Below are 18,406 nucleotides of genomic sequence, written 5' to 3' on the forward strand. Positions count from 1 at the left end.
GCACACAGACACAAACATGAGGATTTCACATTTATTATCACATTTTAATATAGAGAAAATTTAAATGGAATCGAAATAATTTTATATTTTTGTGATGCTCATTAAGATCAGTAGTAAAATAATATGTAATGATTGTCAGAAATAAAACATGATTCCAAACATTTTGAATCAAGATGAATGTTATTTCTCTATTTCCAAACAGTTTGATTTGATCTTAATATATTTGAAATGGTTTTAAAGTCAGAGGAACAGTCCAGGCTCAGGACCGAGAGTGTTTCAGTTATTCTGCGAAACAAACGTCATTTAACAAAAGTCTGAATGAAAATCAAAAAAGAGACGGATCTAAACCCAGGACCAAACGGTTCTGTTTAACTCTGCTCTGCTCTGTTTAACACTTTGAATTACTGTTTTTTTTTCAAATGAACTTGTCTTGGTTGAATCCAAAGGGAACATGATGTAACACACACGTTTAGGTTAGTCTTTAGGGGTCAAAGTTCAACTGAAATAACTTCATTTTGCTTCTTAAATGGTTCAGATTGTCATATTATAGTTGCATTATGACCAGAATAATCACACTTTTGATTAACTTAATGATCATAATGTCCCTCGAAGGCACCGTTAGACTTTGAAGTGCCTCCATTTATATTAAATCTAATGAATGACATATGTAGGTAAATATCAGTGCAACTGCTACATGAACAGAATACTTTTTAAGTAACTTATGAAGGGGTTTGTCCCGTCCTCACAAAACTGTCCCGTGTAGTCGTCCAGGTCCAACGCCCACACAACCGCGCCGCCGTAGGTTTCATTTTTGATACGTTCCACCTGAGGAAAGAAATGAGGCACTTTTTAAATGACCTTTGTCACTTTTAAAATGACCTTTGTCACTTTTAAAATGACCTTTGTCACTTTTAAAATGACCTTTGTGAATGTGAACCTCCTAGGACCTGAACTCTTTCATGGCTTTATCCATTTATCTTTGTTATTTGGGCTGATTGGATCTGATGAGGGTAAAAATAAAGAATCTTTTTACCTGATGTAGTTTTTGAGAAAAATGATGTCTACATATGAGGACATTCATTCTACGTTTTAATAATTTTGATAGAACATTTGAAAAATGATTTGCAAAAATAATTTATTAAGTTCCTGAAACAGCCCCATTTGTCCTGAGTAAAAAAAGAGACAGTTGTGCCTCTTGGAACGTCTCATTTGAGGAGCTGCTGTCAGGGCAGACGTGTCTTTACAAAAAAAAAGTGTAACTTTTCTGGAGGAGGGTGCGTCACCTCCTCGTCTCCATAAAAATGTGACGCTTTGTGTTTGATTTATTTACAGTTGTTCTTTGCGATATCACAGTTCATCTTTCGTGGTCTCGCTGTTTCGCAGATTTTTCCAGTGCAATTCTACACACTTTTTTTTACAGTGTATGAGCATTGTGTTCTGCGTCCTGATTGGCTAAGGGACTGTAGACCTTTCTGTTCTGCGTCCTGATTGGCTAATGGACTGTAGACCGTTCTGTTCTGCGTCCTGATTGGCTATGGGACTGAAGACCGTTCTGTTCTGCGTCCTGATTGGCTATGGGACTGTAGACCGTTCTGTTCTGCGTCCTGATTGGCTATGGGACTGAAGACCGTTCTGTTCTGCGTCCTGATTGGCTATGGGACTGTAGACCACCGACGCCACAGTTGACCTTAAGCAGGGTGGAGAGCAGTGGCTTCTTCACAAGATAATATAGATACATTTAAATGCCATACTGTGGAACATTCCTGGCAAAGCAATCTATGGAGACACGCAGGCAGCATACCCTTCTCTAGAAAAGTTATGTAATGCAATTTTAAACATGCAAAGTATTTAACATCAGCTACATAAAGGAACTGTACCTTTAAATTAAGACTCTGTGGGTCGTCGTAGCCGACCCAGTGCCCCTCAGTGACCACGTACGGGACGCCCTGATCATCAAGGAAGGTCCGAACTCCACCCTGAATGTACAGGCAAGTCTGAAACGCACCAGAGAAACAGTATTTTCACACCAGAGGAACCACAGACACAGGGCCAAACCTAAACTGGGCTGTACCTCATAATACGACCAAACGCCCGGTTCTTCCGTGTAGCATCCGTCTTCTGGAGGCGTAGAGCTGGTGGCTGCTCCGACTCCACCCTCACTGGAGTTAAACAGTCTAAAGGCGACGCTATAAGCAGCTATTCCCATGTTTAGTTTATCTGCTGGCAGGGCAGCGCCCCCTAGAGTTTTCCAGTGGTCCATTGCACTTTGCTATAAGTGCATAAAAAAATGAAATAAATAAGAGAAATGTCCCATGTACAAAACAGAGTGTGTCAAAGTGAACTTACTGTGGTCAGAGGATCCTCAGGGTCAGTGGACGGTGGATCTAAAGGACTGTGATGTGCTGTGACCGGTTCAGATGAATCATGAAAACCAAACGTCAAAACATTTATGAAATCCAGTTCACTGTAAAATAGTTTAATATTAATATTCTTAAATACATGTGAATCTATTTTATTACATAAATAAATCTTACAGGGCGATTATTGAGACGTCATAACTGTCATCAATGACGTCCTTTACCCCAGAGACACTGGCCGTGAGCAGCAGACTCCTGTTTAAGGCTGCTCTGAGCTCCTGAAGAGAAACATGGGTCAAATGCAGTAACACGTGACTGTGGGTCAAATGCAGAAATACATGATTGTGTGGGTCAAATGGAATAACATGACTGTGGGCCAAATGCAGTAATACATGATTGTGTGGGTCAAATGGAATAACATGACTCTGTGGGCCAAATGCAGTAATGATTGTGTAGGTCAAATGCAGTAACACATGGCTATTGGTCAAATGCAGTAATACATGATTGTGTAGGTCAAATGCAGTAACACATGGCTATTGGTCAAATGCAGTAATACATTATGTGGGTCAAATGCAGTAACACATGACTCTGGGTCAAATGCAGTAATGCATTTTGTGGGTCAAATGCAGTAACATGACTGTGGGTCAAATACATTATGTGGGTCAAATGCAGTAACACATGATTGTGCGGGTCAAATGCAGTCACACATGACTACGGGTCATACTTTATGTGGGTCAAATGCAGTAATACATTATGCGGGTCAAATGCAGTAACACATGGCTGTGCAGGTCAAATGCAGTAACGCATGACCCTGAGTCAAATGCAGTAGCACATGACTCTGTGGATCAAATGCAGTAACACATGACTGGGGTCAAATGCAGTAATACATTATGTGGGTAAAATGCAGTAATATATTGTGGGTCAAATGCAGTAATACAGTATGTGGGTCAAATGCAGTAACACATGACTCTGTGGATCAAATGCAGTAACACATGACTGGGGTCAAATGCAGTAATACATTATGTGGGTAAAATGCAGTAATACATTGTGGGTCAAATGCAGTAATACAGTATGTGGGTCAAATGCAGTAACACATGACTCTGGGTAAAATGCAGTATTATGTGAGTCAAATGCAGTAAAATATGACTCTGGGTCAAATGCAGTAATAAATTATGTGAGTCAAATGCAGTAGCACATGACTCTGTGGATCAAATGCAGTAACACATGACTGGGGTCAAATGCAGTAATACATTATGTGGGTAAAATGCAGTAATACATTATGCGGGTCAAATGCAGTAACATATGACTGGGTAAAATGCAGTATTATGTAGGTCAAATGCAGTAATAAATTATGTGAGTCAAATGCAGTAATATATTATGTGGGTCAAATGCAGTAACATATGACTGTGGGTCAAACACAGTAATACATTATGCGGGTCAAATGCAGTAACACATGACTGGGTAAAATGCAGTATTATGTGGGTCAAATGCAGTAACATATGAGTCTGGATCAAATGCAGTAATACATTATGTGGGTCAAATGCAGTAACACATTATGCGGGTCAAATGCAGTAATAAATTATGTGAGTCAAATGCAGTAATACATTATGTGGGTCAAATGCAGTAACATATGACTGTGGGTCAAATGCAGTAATACATTATGTGGGTCAAATGCAGTAACATATGACTGTGGGTCAAATGCAGTAATACACTATGTGGGTCAAATGCAGTAACATATGAGTCTGGATCAAATGCAGTAATACATTATGTGGGTCAAATGCAGTAACATATGACTCTGGGTCAAATGCAGTAACATATGACTGTGGGTCAAATGCAGTAATACATTATGCGGGTCAAATGCAGTAACATATGATTCTGGGTCAAATGCAGTAATACATTATGTGGGTCAAATGCAGTAATACATTATGTGGGTCAAATGCAGTAATACATTATGCGGGTCAAATGCAGTAACATATGACTCTGGGTAAAATGCAGTATTATGTGGGTCAAATGCAGTAACACATGACTCTTACATAGACTGTAGCAGACCCATGTTCACTTTGTTTTAGTTACATTTTTAAAGGTGCACTATGTAACTTTTCTGATGGAGAATCACTTGTCCTCGTGTTACTGACTTGTCTGTAATGTTCTACAGTGTGGCATTAAACTTTACCATCGCCGTGGAGACAAGGACAAGTTACACGTCAGATTTGTGGAGACGAGGACAACATCCTCCCAGAAAAGTTACACAGTGCAGCCTTAACCCGGGTCACATGTCACCTCAGTCACTGGACTCGACGGAAAAAGACCCACAGAATAAAAGTCCCATTGGATTATGTTTATGTTATTATTTAATTATGTTTATGTTATTATTTATTTATGTTTGTGTTATTATTTAATTATGTTTGTGTTATTATTTATTTATGTTTGTGTTATTATTTAATTATGTTTGTGTTATTATTTATTTATGTTTGTGTTATTATTTAATTATGTTTGTGTTATTATTTATTTATGTTTGTGTTATTATTTAATTATGTTTGTGTTATTATTTATTCCTTTATTTTATTTTATTTTTTTTATATTCATGGTGATTTTCTGGCCTGTTGTTCTGACGCCTGGACATAAACACTGATTGTCGTTACATTTATTCTGATGTTTTATTTGTGTTTCGTGTCAATGCAGCAGACGATTCATTTTTAAGACTTTCTCTTTGACCCTTTTGTGGAGGTCAAACCTGACAGAGACTTGTGAACTTCCCGCGGTTTGCATTTCCTGTCGGGTAACGCCAGTCGAGATTGAGCCCATCAAAGCCGTACGTGTTGATCATTGTCACGGCTGAATCGATGAACTTTTCTCTGGTGGTTTTTGAGGCCACCATCTTAGTGAAACTAGAAGAAAAGAAGAAGGTGAAATGATACTTGGCCTCCAGGTTTTATCCACAAATGTTTCGAGTTTATGAAAAGTTAAAAAATCAAATATTGGCAAAAAATGAAAACAAATCATTTACAAAATATCTAAATCTTACGTCTGAGAGTCAGAGCCCTCTGGGTCGCCTACGGCAAGTAACGTTTTCAAATCTGGATTACTGTAAAAAAGAATAAAAAGCTTAGATTTGAGCGTCCAGACCAGAGCGTCCCGTTCTGTGGTTGGACCTGTTCTTCAGGCGGTTGAGTTCACCGTAGAGGTCGATGTCCGACTCATCCACGGGGACCAGCCTCCTGATGTTGTTGTTCTTGTCGTCGACGGTGGCGTAGCTGAAGATGAGGTGAGTGCACAGATTTGGGGCGACATTCGCTGGAGTGAATCTGCCGATGGAGAGTCTGGCGGCTGCTTTTCTGTTGTAGTAACACACGAGGCGGAAGGAGAGAGCTGGAGGAACCAGAGTCTCATTAGACCAGAGCGCTTTTTAAAATGATTTCTATGTGAAAGCAAAATCAGTTATTTTACTCATTATTAGTTTAAAGATCAGAGTCACCACAACAGTGCACTTAAAATGATAGTTTGTCTGATATAAACATGTATAAAAAAAAAAAAAGGTCATACCCAAACTGACAAGCGCCAGAAAAAGGCCTTGGGGAAAAAAAATACAGTTTAAAAAATGAATTAGAATTACAGGGAGAGATGTAGAAGTGACAGGAGTTTAGTTTACCTGTGGTCAGAAGGAGGCGGAGCATCTCTCTGTGGATACAAAGAACAAACATAATGGTGGGATAGACAAGATTAAATATTAATAGTACTTATGTACTAACATCAAGTACAAATACACAAAGTACAGCATAGTTTTAAAACTGAATTCCTCTGCATCATGAACTCCATCCAAAACACACAGGATTTACCAACGTCATCAGTGTAAACCTTTGTTTAACTAAAAGTTTTATTAGTGTAATAATAACTATTAAAAAAACTAAAACAGTATAATTATATAATTACATTATGAGAAAAAAGTCCAAAGTAAATCCTACATATTCTGATGCTGACGCACGTTAAACTTGACACAGTTTTAAATGTGACGTAAATGAAAAGAATGAAAAGATAATTGTCCTCACTCATAATAACAGGAGTTAATTATATTTCTGTCCTATAATAATAAAACTGCTCCCTTTGAAAAACAGGTTTGACTGCACGTGTTTGTACTGCAGACCTGCAGTACAAATGTGACACTGTACTACATTAAAACTGCAGTATTTCAAAAGAAAGCAGGAAAAGGCAGTTAAAACGATTTTCAGAATATTTTTGAACAAGTGAACTCCTTTTAATGCTGTTCACCTCAGTTCATATATATATATATATATATATATATATATATATATATATATATATATATAGTATATATATATATATATATATTATATAGATGTGGATGACACATTTTGGGTTGTCGTGTCATCAGCTCTTCACATGAAGAAAAAAATTCATGTTCATTTTTACTCAGGGACAAGTGTTTATAGTTTTTGAAAATCATTATTCAAATGTTTTATTAAAATGATTCAAATATCCACATATGAGGACATTCATTTTACGTCACTTTTCTCAGAAACTACATAATGTAAAAAGATAATTCTTTGTGTTTACTCCTCAGGTTCAGTCTAAATAACAAAGATAAATTAATAAAGTGTGTCATGCCAGAGCTCGGGTCTCAGGAGGTTATGTGTGTGTGTGTGTGTGTGTGTGTGTGTGTGTGTGTGTGTGTGTGTGTGTGTGTGTGAGGACCAAATACTAACTTCTGACTTTCAAGAAAGTAAAAAAAAAAAAAATCATTCTCCCATCAATCTGGCATTTAGCAAATAGATATTATTTTGCTAATTCTAATTGACCTAAAACAGACAAAGTTTAGTCTCTTTTCTCACTGTGACATGAAATAAAAAAACAACAAAAAACCATCCGTGCCTTTTAGTGCATGTAAACTGGTTTGAACTGTGTATCTATGACTCCTGCTGTGGATCTGCTGACCAAAGGAGGAGATACAGACCACAGACGTCAAGACACGAAAGCTCCTGACCTGCATCCCAAATCCATCCCTGAGTCTGTACGCGAGCCGCGAGGACGAAGGCCGAGGACGAAGGCCGAGGACTAGTGAGTGTGACACAGTCCCCCGTATGGGACGTACCACCGGAACAAAAATGAAGTGGCTGATATCAAGAAATCCTACCAATACTTGAGATCTGGACTGAAGGACAGAGGCTCATCCTGGAGCACAGGAGCCTGGAGCACCAGAGCGAGGCCCAGATCTACCACACCAGACCCAAGTGTAGACTGTACAAAGAGGCCCCTGATCCAGATCATAACTGCAGGTGTGAGACAATACAGGGAAACAAACATGGAGCGACAGAACCAAGAGGAGCCAGAGGGAAACATCTGTGCAGAGAACGGACTGGAGACCCCGAGGTCAAGGTGAAAACACCTCCAAAGGTCGAGGAGAATGAGCCAAGATCCTGTGGGACAGATACAGACAGAACGGACCAACTGGACACAGTGGAGGTGGAGAAACCACTGGTATGGTTTTCTTTACCTTAAATCTTTACTTTGTCTTTTTGACCTCACCTTCGTTATACCCTCTCGTTACGCACAGGTGTATCTTGTGCATCTAGTGGCCTCCAGCCACTTCGACTAAACGTGTATGTTTGTTTTGATGGAATAAATACTCTGTTTTCATTTGTCATCTTGTCCTCTGACGATTGTGCACAATTGATTCAATTAATGTGACTTTTTGATTTAAGACAACTTCTCCATTGATTTTAAATTTTTAACGTTTATGCTATTAAAAATTCCACAAGACAACAGAGTAAAGCCGCTGGACATCGCAGACCCAAGTGAACATCAGGAAAAAGAACAAGAGAAACTAGAGAAACCCCAGGAGAGAAGAGAAGACTCCACTATGAGAGAAGTCTCTCAGAGTGGAAGTGAAACTAAAGAAAATTACAGGCCGCTCTCATTTTTAAGTGGGAGAACTTGAACAATCACATATATATATATATATATATATATTATATATATATATATATATATATATATCTATATATATATATATATATATTATATATATATTTCTAGTTTGTGGAAATGAAATACAAGCCTTATTCTGTTACAGATACATTCTTCACTTTGTACTATGCTACAAGATTATAATGGAGTGAAATAAAAAATACTCACACAAGAAGGTCGCAGCTCCAATGACAAACTGAGCTGTTGGTCAAATGGGCTGGATTTATTCACACATTTTTCAATGAAAGGGAGTGGTACAAAGGAGGTGGAGGTCATTTTCTGTAAAGAAACAATCACAACACCTGTCTCCAGAGATAACACCTGTCTCCAGTCGTAACATGTCTCACCTGTTTTATTATTCATTTGTTTATTATTAGGAGCTGCTAACAATAACATACTGAGTATTTCCTTCCTGTTCCACACAATAGAAATCTCACCAGTGCTGTGTACATTTATTTGATGTAGTTAAAAAATTACATGTTTGTGGTTGTTCCCATGACATCACCGGCCATAGTTTAGATGTTTATCATTTTACGTCCTAAATAAATAATGGCACCACCTTTTGCCAAATAAAGATTGTCAGAAATGTCCTTCCTTCAGTTTGGATGAGACTTTCTGTTTTAGACCTCAGTGCTACTTCTTGTATTTTGTACTTTTCTTCTGAACTTTTTGATGTAAAATGTGATAAATATTTAGCTCAGATTCTATCCACCAAACCAGGTCATAATTAGACAAACATGAAAGGCTGTTATTTAAGACATCTATAACCTGTGTAATTATTACCTGTCATCATGCAACAAAAACTGGGACATCGTTTCCCATCAGCACAAATGAACAAAACTATTATTATGTTTTAAAAATAGCTTCAGTGAATGGTCCATTATTCAAACACATGAGCACAAAGGTCAACGTTTTAGAAAACATTATTACACCAGCATTAATATCATTCTTTATGCTACGTTTTATCATAGTCACAGCAGGACCAGGTCCTAAAGACCAGGTCCTGAGGACCAGGTCCTAAAGACCAGAACAAACAAACATCCTCAGAGCAGCAGCGACGTGAGTCATGAAGGTTATTTTCTCATTTGGGTGAACTCCATTTTGTCCATTGTAGATTTCAGCTGAAGAGAAGCACAAAATCAGTCTGTCTCTCTGTCTCTCTGTCCCTCTGTCTCTGTCCCTGTCTCACTGTCCCTCTGTCTCTGTCTCTCTGTCCCTCTGTCTCTGTCCCTGTCTCTCTGTCTCTGTCCCTCTGTCTCTCTGTCCCTCTGTCTCTGTCCCTCTGTCTCTGTGTAACGGGATGTTAAGGTTAAACTCAACAAAAAGACTTTAAACACATAAGTATAGACAGTACAACAGTACAGACACATACAGTACAGACACATACAGTACAGACACATACAGTACAGACACATACAGTACAGACACATACAGTACAGACACATACAGTACAGACACATACAGTACAGACAAAGGGGACCTTGCAAGGGTTTAAACAAAAACAAAGTTAAAGTTAACTACAACACAAATTTCACAGTAAATAACAAAATCTTGACGAGCAAACAAAGTCAGTCCTGACAACAAAATGTCTCACCACAAAAAGTCATTACCCCTGTAGTGACTTGACAAAAGAGACGAAATAGCAGACTGTCCACTCCAGCCCAGCTCCTTCTTAACCGCAGCAGACCGATACAGCGACTGCACCACTGCAGACGCTGCACTGATCCGCCTGTCAATCTCACGCTCCATCCGTCCCTCACTATATTCACACACTCATTATATTTATGGACAGAATTCCTAGGTGCAGTTGGGGGTCAGAGGGGGTCTGGTTTGGGAACCGCAGGTTCTTATCTCTGCTGTTTGCAGATGATTTTGTCCTGAGGGCTTCGTCAAGTCAGGACCTGCAGCACTGGGGCGGTTTGCAGCCGAGTGTGAAGGAGCTGAGATGAGAATCAGCTCCTCCAAATCCAATCCTGTGACTCAGGATAAGTGAAAGAAAATGGATGGAAAACTTTTTGATTTAGTGTCATTTTATTAAAATTTCAACTTATTACAAAATATATTGCACTGATATAATTTTAAAACATTTTGTGATCAGGTAAAGAAGTTAAAATATGATATTTTATATTATAACCAATAAACTAGAAACAGAACAATCCCGACCCACTTAATGTGAGAAATCACTGTTTAAATGTGACCAGTATATTTCCATTGGATTGTGTTAGGGTCTGTCACAGCAAATGCAGGATGTTTTGTAGACCAGACCTGCAGGACATCTCAGCAGAATGCCTCTGCCAAAATCACAGTTATAAAAGGTGGTATTGTCCTCTGGGTTGGCGTGGATCCCACTTCTGCCATCGCAGAAGTTTCCTGAACCGTTGCTTGTAGTGGTATCTAGAAGAAAAGAGGGAGTATTACAATTCTATGAGTATTAAATGATATCACATTATATATTTAGATCACATGTTACCTTTGATTGTTTTGAAAAGACTATTTCTACCAAAGAATATGTAATAAAATGTTTAATAAGTTTAAATTTTATTTAGTTTCACAACACAATTGACATTTTGCTAATGAAACTACTGCACATCGTGTCAGTTTTGTGAAGTTGTAGCTCTTGTATATTTATGAATTGGACAGAATCGTACAGCTAACTGTGAGGAGGGTTTGAATTGTGCCCAGGATAGATCACTAGATTACTCAAACATGCATGAATGTTCGTCTTCATGTTAATATTGCATTCAGACTAAACAGTCGTGGTGGTGGTGTTGTCGGTCAAGGCTTTGAGAAAAAAAGATATGTTAAAGGTGCTGTACCTGATTTTTATTGTCCTAAAAACAGCACAAAAAATGGTTGCAGTAACTATTTACCTGGAAGTTTCCTTTTCAGGTATCTCGTGAAGGGGAAAGTGCCTTGCTTACAATAACCTCCACTGTAGTCATCCAGGTCCAGAGCCCACACAAACGCTCCTCCATAGCCCCTAGTGCCAATGTGTGCAGTCTGAAAAGAGATTACAATTTAAAATTATGTAGACAAAATTAACATAGACTGGATTCATGACATTATAAAAGGAACAAACATAATAATCCACAAATATATTAATCCACAAATATAAATATGAACATAAATTTAAGTTTTTTAAAGTATGTTTTTATTTACAGAAAGTTTCAATGAAATGCAACAAATACTACAAAATAAGAGTTTCAATAGACAAACAAAAACACAGGCTCACACTGTGTCTTTAACTTTTACACATTATTCTTGGTCTAAAAAAACATTCTTATAATTCTAAACTCACCATCAGAACAGAACCAGAGAAAACAGAAACTGTGCTATTACATAAACTCAAGATTCCAGATGTTTCTTCATTTCATCATCATCATCATCATCATCATCATCATCACAAGGAAGTATTTTATTTTGTGCTGAAAATGACATGCTCTTGTCTAAGTGTTTTTCTTTTTTAATTATTTTGAAATCAAAATTGGTATCGATTATTGAACCTTTTTCTTATCTTAGTGTAACCCAGGAGTAAAATACACTAACCTGCAGTCAAAAACATAAATTCCCATCTATACATGACAGTGAAAGCACCACAGGGTTTCGTTTTCACTCATGTGACCACCTCGACCAATCGCTGCTGTCCCGCCAGAACTGGGAGCAAAGTGCCACAGGACAGCTGCGCAGGTATCACGTCTTTGCTATTTTTGCCATTAAATAATGCCATCCGTGTCCTAAATGTTCTAAACTTGTAGGAGTCCTTACCACCACCAGTGACGCTGGGTATAGACCGCTGTGACCGATAAACAGCGGATTAGTGAAACTGTTTGTTTGCTATGGAGCATTAACATCACAATACGCCATCTTGAACCTTGGTTCATATGTCAGTATATCACGGTGCATTGTTATGCTAATGTAGCTGATTTATAATCTTATTTTAAGATAATGTAGCCTTTTGTTCTTTGGCCAAGTGGCTGTCTTTTGTTTATTCAATGCACTTTAGTTGAGCCAATTGTAAATTGTATTTAGGTAAACAGTATTTTGACTTGACCCTATTCTGGCGGATTCTATTGATTCTATCGTCGTTAATATAACATTTTTAAAACAGTAAAAGATGACATGGTGATCTAAATATGTTATGTGTTAATTAATATCCCATACAATTAAAATACCCTGTCTTTAATGCCCCACAGAAGTGAAACACTCCGTCTTTAAATAATTAAATATGAAGCAGTTTTATAGGCAACTAATTCCATGATAACAATGTGGACAATAGTTATACACTGCATGGCCAAAAATAAGTCTCCACCTGGATTAAACTAAACAAACAGGTCATCTCCTCCTGCAGTTGGTCCAGTCGAGGTTCAGCAGAATGAGGTCAGCTGACACCTGAATATACTGAATGACCAGGTTATTCCATCAATGGATTTTTGGGCATATTACAAGACGACGATGCCACAATTCATGGGGCTCAGATTGTGACAGAGTGGATCAGGAGCATGAGACGTCATTTTAACACATGTCCACCACAGAGTCCAGACCTTACAGTAATATTAGTAGTATAAATATATGACATTTTTAGACCTGATGGACTTTCAGACTTGTGACTAATGGAGTTCAAAAAGAACATAGGCTTCAGTCTCTGTCCTAAATCCCCACAACTGTTTGCAGTGATCAAACTGTGAAATTAGAAGTCCACAGTGAGTTAGCGCTGTAATATTCTAAGCTAAATTATTTTTTAACTCACCAATAAACATTGTAAACATCATGGGAAGTTATTACGTTTGCAGGATGTTTGCTCACACGAAACTCACACAAACCTAATCGTTATTTGTGGGTTTTTTACACTGTGGGTTTATTACATTGACTTTTATTGCAGGGACCGGACAGCCTGGTCCCTGTATGACCGGAGCAGGAGCTGTGTTCGCATTGCCGGCAGTAAGTCAGACCTGTTCCCGGTGCATGTTGGACTCCACCAGGGCTGCCCTTTGTCACCGGTTCTGTTCATTATATTTATGGACAGAATTTCTAGGCGCAGCCAGGGGCCGGAGGGGGCCTGGTTTGGGAAACACAGGATTTCATCTCTGCTGTTTGCAGATGATGTTGTCCTGATGCTTCTTCGAGCCAGGACCTGCAGCACTGGGGCGGTTTGCAGCCGAGTGTGAAGTGTCTGGGATGAGAATCAGCTCCTCCAAATCCGAGGCCATGGTTCTCGACTGGAAAAAGGTGGTTTGCTCTCTCCGGGTGGGTGGTGAGTCTCTGCCCCAAGTGGAGGAGTTCAAGTATCTCGGGGTCTTGTTCACGAGTGAGGGAAGGATGGAGCGTGAGATTGACAGGCGGATCGGTGCAGCGTCTGCAGTGATGCGATCGCTGTATCGGTCCGTTGTGGTAAAGAAGGAGCTGAGCCGGAAGGCGAAGCTCTCGATTTACCTCAATCTACGTTCCTACCCTCACCTATGGTCATGAGCTCTGGGTAATGACCGAAAGGACAAGATCGCGGATACAAGCGGCTGAAATGAATTTCCTCCGCAGAGTGGCCGGGCGCACCCTTAGGGTTAGGGTGAGGAACTCAGTCACACGGGAGGAGCTCGGAGTAGAGCCGCTGCTCCTACACGTCGAGAGGAACCAGCTGAGGTGGCTCGGGCATCTGCTCAGGATGCCTCCTGGACGCCTCCCTAGGGAGGTGTTCTGGGCATGTCCCACCGGGAGGAGGCTCCAGGGAAGACCCAGGACACGCTGGAGGGACTATGTCTCTCTGGCCTGGGAACGCCTTGGGGTCCCACCGGAGGAGCTGGAGGATGTGTCTGGGGTGAGGGAAGTCTGGGAGTCCCTGCTTAGACTGCTGCCCCCGCGACCCGGCCCCGGATAAGCGGAAGAAAATGGATGGATGGACTTTTATTGCGTTTGTGGGCCTTACATACCTTAGCGTCAATACTGAGATGATCATCATATCCAACCCAATGCCCTTCTGTGACCGTATAAGGAACACTCTGACTCGGAATCCTGCGCGTAATACCACCCACAACGTAGGCGCAAGTCTGAAACACATAATGGAAACATATAAACAGGATTAACAGTTTATACAACAAATAACCTGATGACATGTCACTGCAGCTTAGATTAATTTAAAAATTTAACTGAAAATGAAATGGTCTCAAACATCAAAATTAAACAGTATATTACATTATTTTATATTTCATTTGACAAACATTCTGTAACTTTACCTCATAATATGACCAAACACCCGGCTGACCCGTGTAGCATCCCTCTTCTGGAGCCACAATGCTGGTAAATGCACCAACTCCATTATCATTAGCATTAGCCAGTCTGAAGGCGACTCCAAAAGCAGCAAATCCCACGTTTAGTTTATCTGCTCGGACACCAAGAGTCGTGTTCCAGTAGTTCATTGCAAATTCCTTTAAGTTCATAACAAATAAATAAATATATGATTGAAAACAATAAAGATTAAACATCTTTAAAACTGTTCTTGCCGTGGTCAGAGTATCTGAAGGGTTTGAGGATAATGCCCCCAAAGGACTGTGATGTGCTGTGTTTGATTCTGATGGATTGTGAAAGTTGAACGTTAAAACATTGATGAAATCCATTGCACTGTCAAAACAGAGATGGGAGATTATTGGGAGGAAAACCATATTCTGATAAATGTAATAAAAATATTAAGTGATGCTCTTACGAGGCCAAAGCACTGGTGTTGGGATAACTGCTGTCAATCGTTGCTCTTTCTGCAGACACACTGGCAGAGACGAGCAGAGCTGGAACCTCTTTATCAAATTCAGCTCTGAGCTCCTAAACCATCCAGAAAAAATATGTTGTGAAAACATCTAATCAATAAATGTGAGGGTTACAGGTCAGGGTTTAGGTTTAGGGGGGAATGAATTATATTACTTTATAGAAGAGCATTGTCTAACCTGACAAAGAGTTAGGAATCTGGTTGGGTCCATTGGCTGGCTATCTGCATCTCCAGGATGACGCCAATCCAGATTAATCCCATTAAACCCATTGTTTTTAATTAGAGCCTTGGCTGAAGTGATAAATTTTTTTCTGTTATTGGCTGATGCGACTGCTGCAGAAAACCTGTAAGTATAGCATGGACATTTTAGTTATTTTTATATTATCTTTTATATGTTAAATATAATCAAAGTTATATTAACCTCACCTTTGATTGTTGAAGCCTGGGCCGCCTACAGACAGCAGAGTTTTAAGCTGTGGATTCCTGTAAAAACAAGTGTCAGACTTAAACTAGATTTAGTGATATATTTGAGGGTTGGGCACAAACCTGTTTTTCAGGCTGTTCAGTTGTGCATAGAGAGCGGTGTCATTGGAGTCAAAAGGTACAACTTCTTGTGTCTCAATGTTTGCAGAAGAAAAGATGATGTGAGTGCAGAGAGTTGGATCAATCATAGCCGGGGTGACCCGGCCGACGGAGGGTCTGGTGGATGCCACTCTGTCATAGACACAGACCATCCTAGTGGAAGAGGCTGAAAAAATAGTTATGTTAAAATTTAAAATCTGGAAAAATATATAATTTTGATGATTGACTAAAGAAACTTACCTGTAGTAGCCAAAAGCAGGCATAGACCTAAAAGAGATGATATTTCAAAGTGAATTGCAGAACTTGTAAGGCCTAGGATTGCTTTGTGACATTTGATTATAATAATAATTATTACAGTTATAACAGTGCATTTGACCCATATAGCGTCTATTTCTTATGACACTCAAAAGATAAATTTCTCTCATTTGATTCCCTCCTCAGTCTCAAGCGTCATGTGTTTTGCCCAGAGACACAAGGACAGTATGCATTTGGACAAGACTTGAACCATCAACTCCCTGTTCTCACAATGTCACTGTATTTACACAGAAAGAAGAGAAATTAACAGATTGTGTACCTGTGGTAAGAAGTACTCCGTGCATTGTTCTGTTGTGACAGAGAAGCAGAGAAACATATTCATTTGTTTTACAATGAAATGAACTGAAATAATAACAGACATGTAAATAAAACTATAAATACACAGACTGTAGATTTTAACTCATTTACTCACACTTTAGTCAAATTAATACTTGAAAAACTGTTCTACTGACACCTGTTCTGATTCTCAGACCCGTTCATTTCTAGATCTATATGTTTAAGATTATAGGACCAAAAAGAAAGTGTTTTATTTGAAGCTCATCTAGACATAAACTGTTACTACCACAGTGTGTACTGTCTCCCATAATGATAAATGAAGTACTTATGATTTTAGCCTTTACAGATAAGACAAAGCTTAAGCTCTAAAAGGACTCGTACATCGACGGACACGTTTAAAACAGTGAGCTCTAAATGTAGATACTTTATACCAGCAGAGGTCATTTATTCTTCTAAAAAAGGACCATCCATCATTGAGCTGTTTGCTTCACAGTGACCTAGGTCTGTTCATGTTTGAACAGTTTATGCACACATAAAAACAAGACACTTTCACAGAACCCCTTAAGTCAATATAAAGTCAATAGAAACAACATACACAGATGTACTACCAGTTAATGCAGTATAAAATGAAGGAAGTAGGATACTCACTGCAGATTGTAGCTCCAATAACAAATGAAGCTGTTTCACCGTTTTTACTTTTATATATTGATTAAGGTGTGGACCATGGTATATTTAATTGATGCTTATCATTCAGCAGAGCAATTATTGAGGGTGGTACAGCGGGTGACAAAAGCACGAGACTAAAGTCTATTCATGAAAGACTCACAACTTAAGTATGAGGAATTACACAAGAGAAATATGTGACGATGACCAACAGCTCCAACAGTATTTCATTCTGTAGTGTCTGTATATGTTTATATATGTATATATGTATATATGGTATGGCTCACACTGCTGTTCAGGGACAGTACATTTTGTACTTATTTTACTTTACTTTACTTAAAAATATGCTTGTTTTTTTAATTTATTTTTATTTTGAACAGTGATCAGATAAATGTCATTTCCAGTTCTCAAGTTAATTACTCTAATAACCACAGGGTATTTTGGTTAAAGCCTTTTCCTGTCCATCATTAATCTTAACTGGGTCAAACAAAAAGTACCTCATGATCAGAGTCATGATGTTTTTAGGTGTGTCAGTTTCATTCCACATTAGTCACCAATTTAATTTAATTAGCCCCAAATCAACCATGGACAAAATAAAAGCACAATAAAAGAAAAAAATAAAATAAAAATGAAGTGAATGAGGTAGATCTTGTCGTGGAAATTTGTAATAGTAAAACCTTTAAAGTATAAAATCAACAAAGACATTTTGAATCAAAAAGTCTGGCTTCTTGAATCAGTTGAATCAGCTGTTGAACACACATGCAGCATATTTATACAAAAGTGAACATACATACATAATATTTATACATACATCTAAGATTTGTAAGATTAATGAATTTGTACATGGTCCCTAACAAATAAAGAAAAAAGAAAGTAAAAGAAATATTAGTGAGTGAGGAGGCAAGACACAGAGAGTGTGTCGTCTCAAATAAGAAGCTGACGCAGCTGCATCTGCTCACCTGTTACCTAAAGAAACAGGGTCAGTGAGATTAGTGTGAGTTTGATATTTGCAAATAGCAGTGTCAGATTGCAATAGAATTGCCTCCAGGAGGTCAGCAACCTGTTGAGTGTTTAAAATAGGTTTACCAGATTTCAAAACTTTGCAGTGTCTCCACAGTCCTGTCCAATCAGCACGTACACCAAAAGTATAACATGAGTCAGTGTACACGATTACAGATTGTCCAGCTGCAAGTTCACAAGTTTTAGTTAGTACCACCAGTTTCACCAAATCAAGGTCAGTTAGAGGCACTTCCCCGCAGGTCAAAGCGAGAAGCTCATACTAAATCTATCTCTAACACACAGCAGTGTGACTCGCCATCCCCTTCAATGGGCAACAAGTTGAGCACAACTCTGAACTTTGGCATCTCCAAGAGAGTTTTGTACCTCAAACAGTGTGCAGTAGTGTCTTAACGTTAGACACAAGGGACCAAAAAGACAGAACTCTGGGAAGTTTTTACACTGTTTATTTACAAAAGTGTAGACA

General features: G+C 38.8%; 2 protein-coding genes across 2 annotated transcripts; both read right to left on the minus strand.

Moving 5' to 3' along the window:
- Positions 1-12: 12 nt before the first annotated feature.
- On the minus strand, positions 13-8,543 carry LOC117373096 (acidic mammalian chitinase-like). The gene is made up of 11 exons (XM_055222834.1): positions 8,508-8,543; positions 6,007-6,035; positions 5,901-5,927; positions 5,510-5,726; positions 5,383-5,442; positions 5,092-5,245; positions 2,535-2,635; positions 2,347-2,464; positions 2,072-2,269; positions 1,878-1,994; positions 13-825 (listed from the first exon to the last, which is right to left on the minus strand). The coding sequence occupies exons 2-11, from the start codon at positions 6,029-6,031 to the stop codon at positions 691-693; spliced, it is 1,152 nt and encodes a 383-aa protein (XP_055078809.1). The 5' UTR covers positions 6,032-6,035; positions 8,508-8,543; the 3' UTR covers positions 13-690.
- A 1,813-nt stretch (positions 8,544-10,356) lies between these two features.
- Positions 10,357-16,978, minus strand: LOC129456366 (chitinase-3-like protein 1). The gene is made up of 13 exons (XM_055222831.1): positions 16,909-16,978; positions 16,244-16,272; positions 15,910-15,936; positions 15,634-15,835; positions 15,514-15,570; positions 15,266-15,431; positions 15,031-15,143; positions 14,831-14,948; positions 14,564-14,755; positions 14,261-14,377; positions 11,210-11,339; positions 11,092-11,120; positions 10,357-10,733 (listed from the first exon to the last, which is right to left on the minus strand). Exons 2-13 carry the CDS (start codon positions 16,266-16,268, stop codon positions 10,617-10,619), a joined length of 1,293 nt encoding a protein of 430 aa, XP_055078806.1. The 5' UTR covers positions 16,269-16,272; positions 16,909-16,978; the 3' UTR covers positions 10,357-10,616.
- Between the last annotated feature and the right edge of the window lie 1,428 nt (positions 16,979-18,406).

This window comes from Periophthalmus magnuspinnatus, chromosome 7 (assembly GCF_009829125.3).
Source record: "Periophthalmus magnuspinnatus isolate fPerMag1 chromosome 7, fPerMag1.2.pri, whole genome shotgun sequence".
NCBI lineage: Eukaryota > Metazoa > Chordata > Actinopteri > Gobiiformes > Gobiidae > Periophthalmus > Periophthalmus magnuspinnatus.

Bases quoted from the DNA above. Each gene is read 5' to 3' on its own strand.
- LOC129456366 (XM_055222831.1), bottom strand. From the start codon at position 16,268: ATGCACGGAGTACTTCTTACCACAG. The intron at 15,937-16,243 runs GTACACAATCTG...CATCTCTTTTAG, and splicing joins CGGAGTACTTCTTACCACAG to GTCTATGCCTGCTTTTGGCT. The intron at 10,734-11,091 runs GTTTAGTCTGAA...CTTTTCTTCTAG, and splicing joins ACAACACCACCACCACGACT to ATACCACTACAAGCAACGGT.
- LOC117373096 (XM_055222834.1), bottom strand. From the start codon at position 6,031: ATGCTCCGCCTCCTTCTGACCACAG. The intron at 2,465-2,534 runs GTAAGATTTATT...ACTATTTTACAG, and splicing joins GACGTCTCAATAATCGCCCT to TGAACTGGATTTCATAAATG. The intron at 1,995-2,071 runs GTACAGCCCAGT...GGTGCGTTTCAG, and splicing joins GCGTTTGGTCGTATTATGAG to ACTTGCCTGTACATTCAGGG.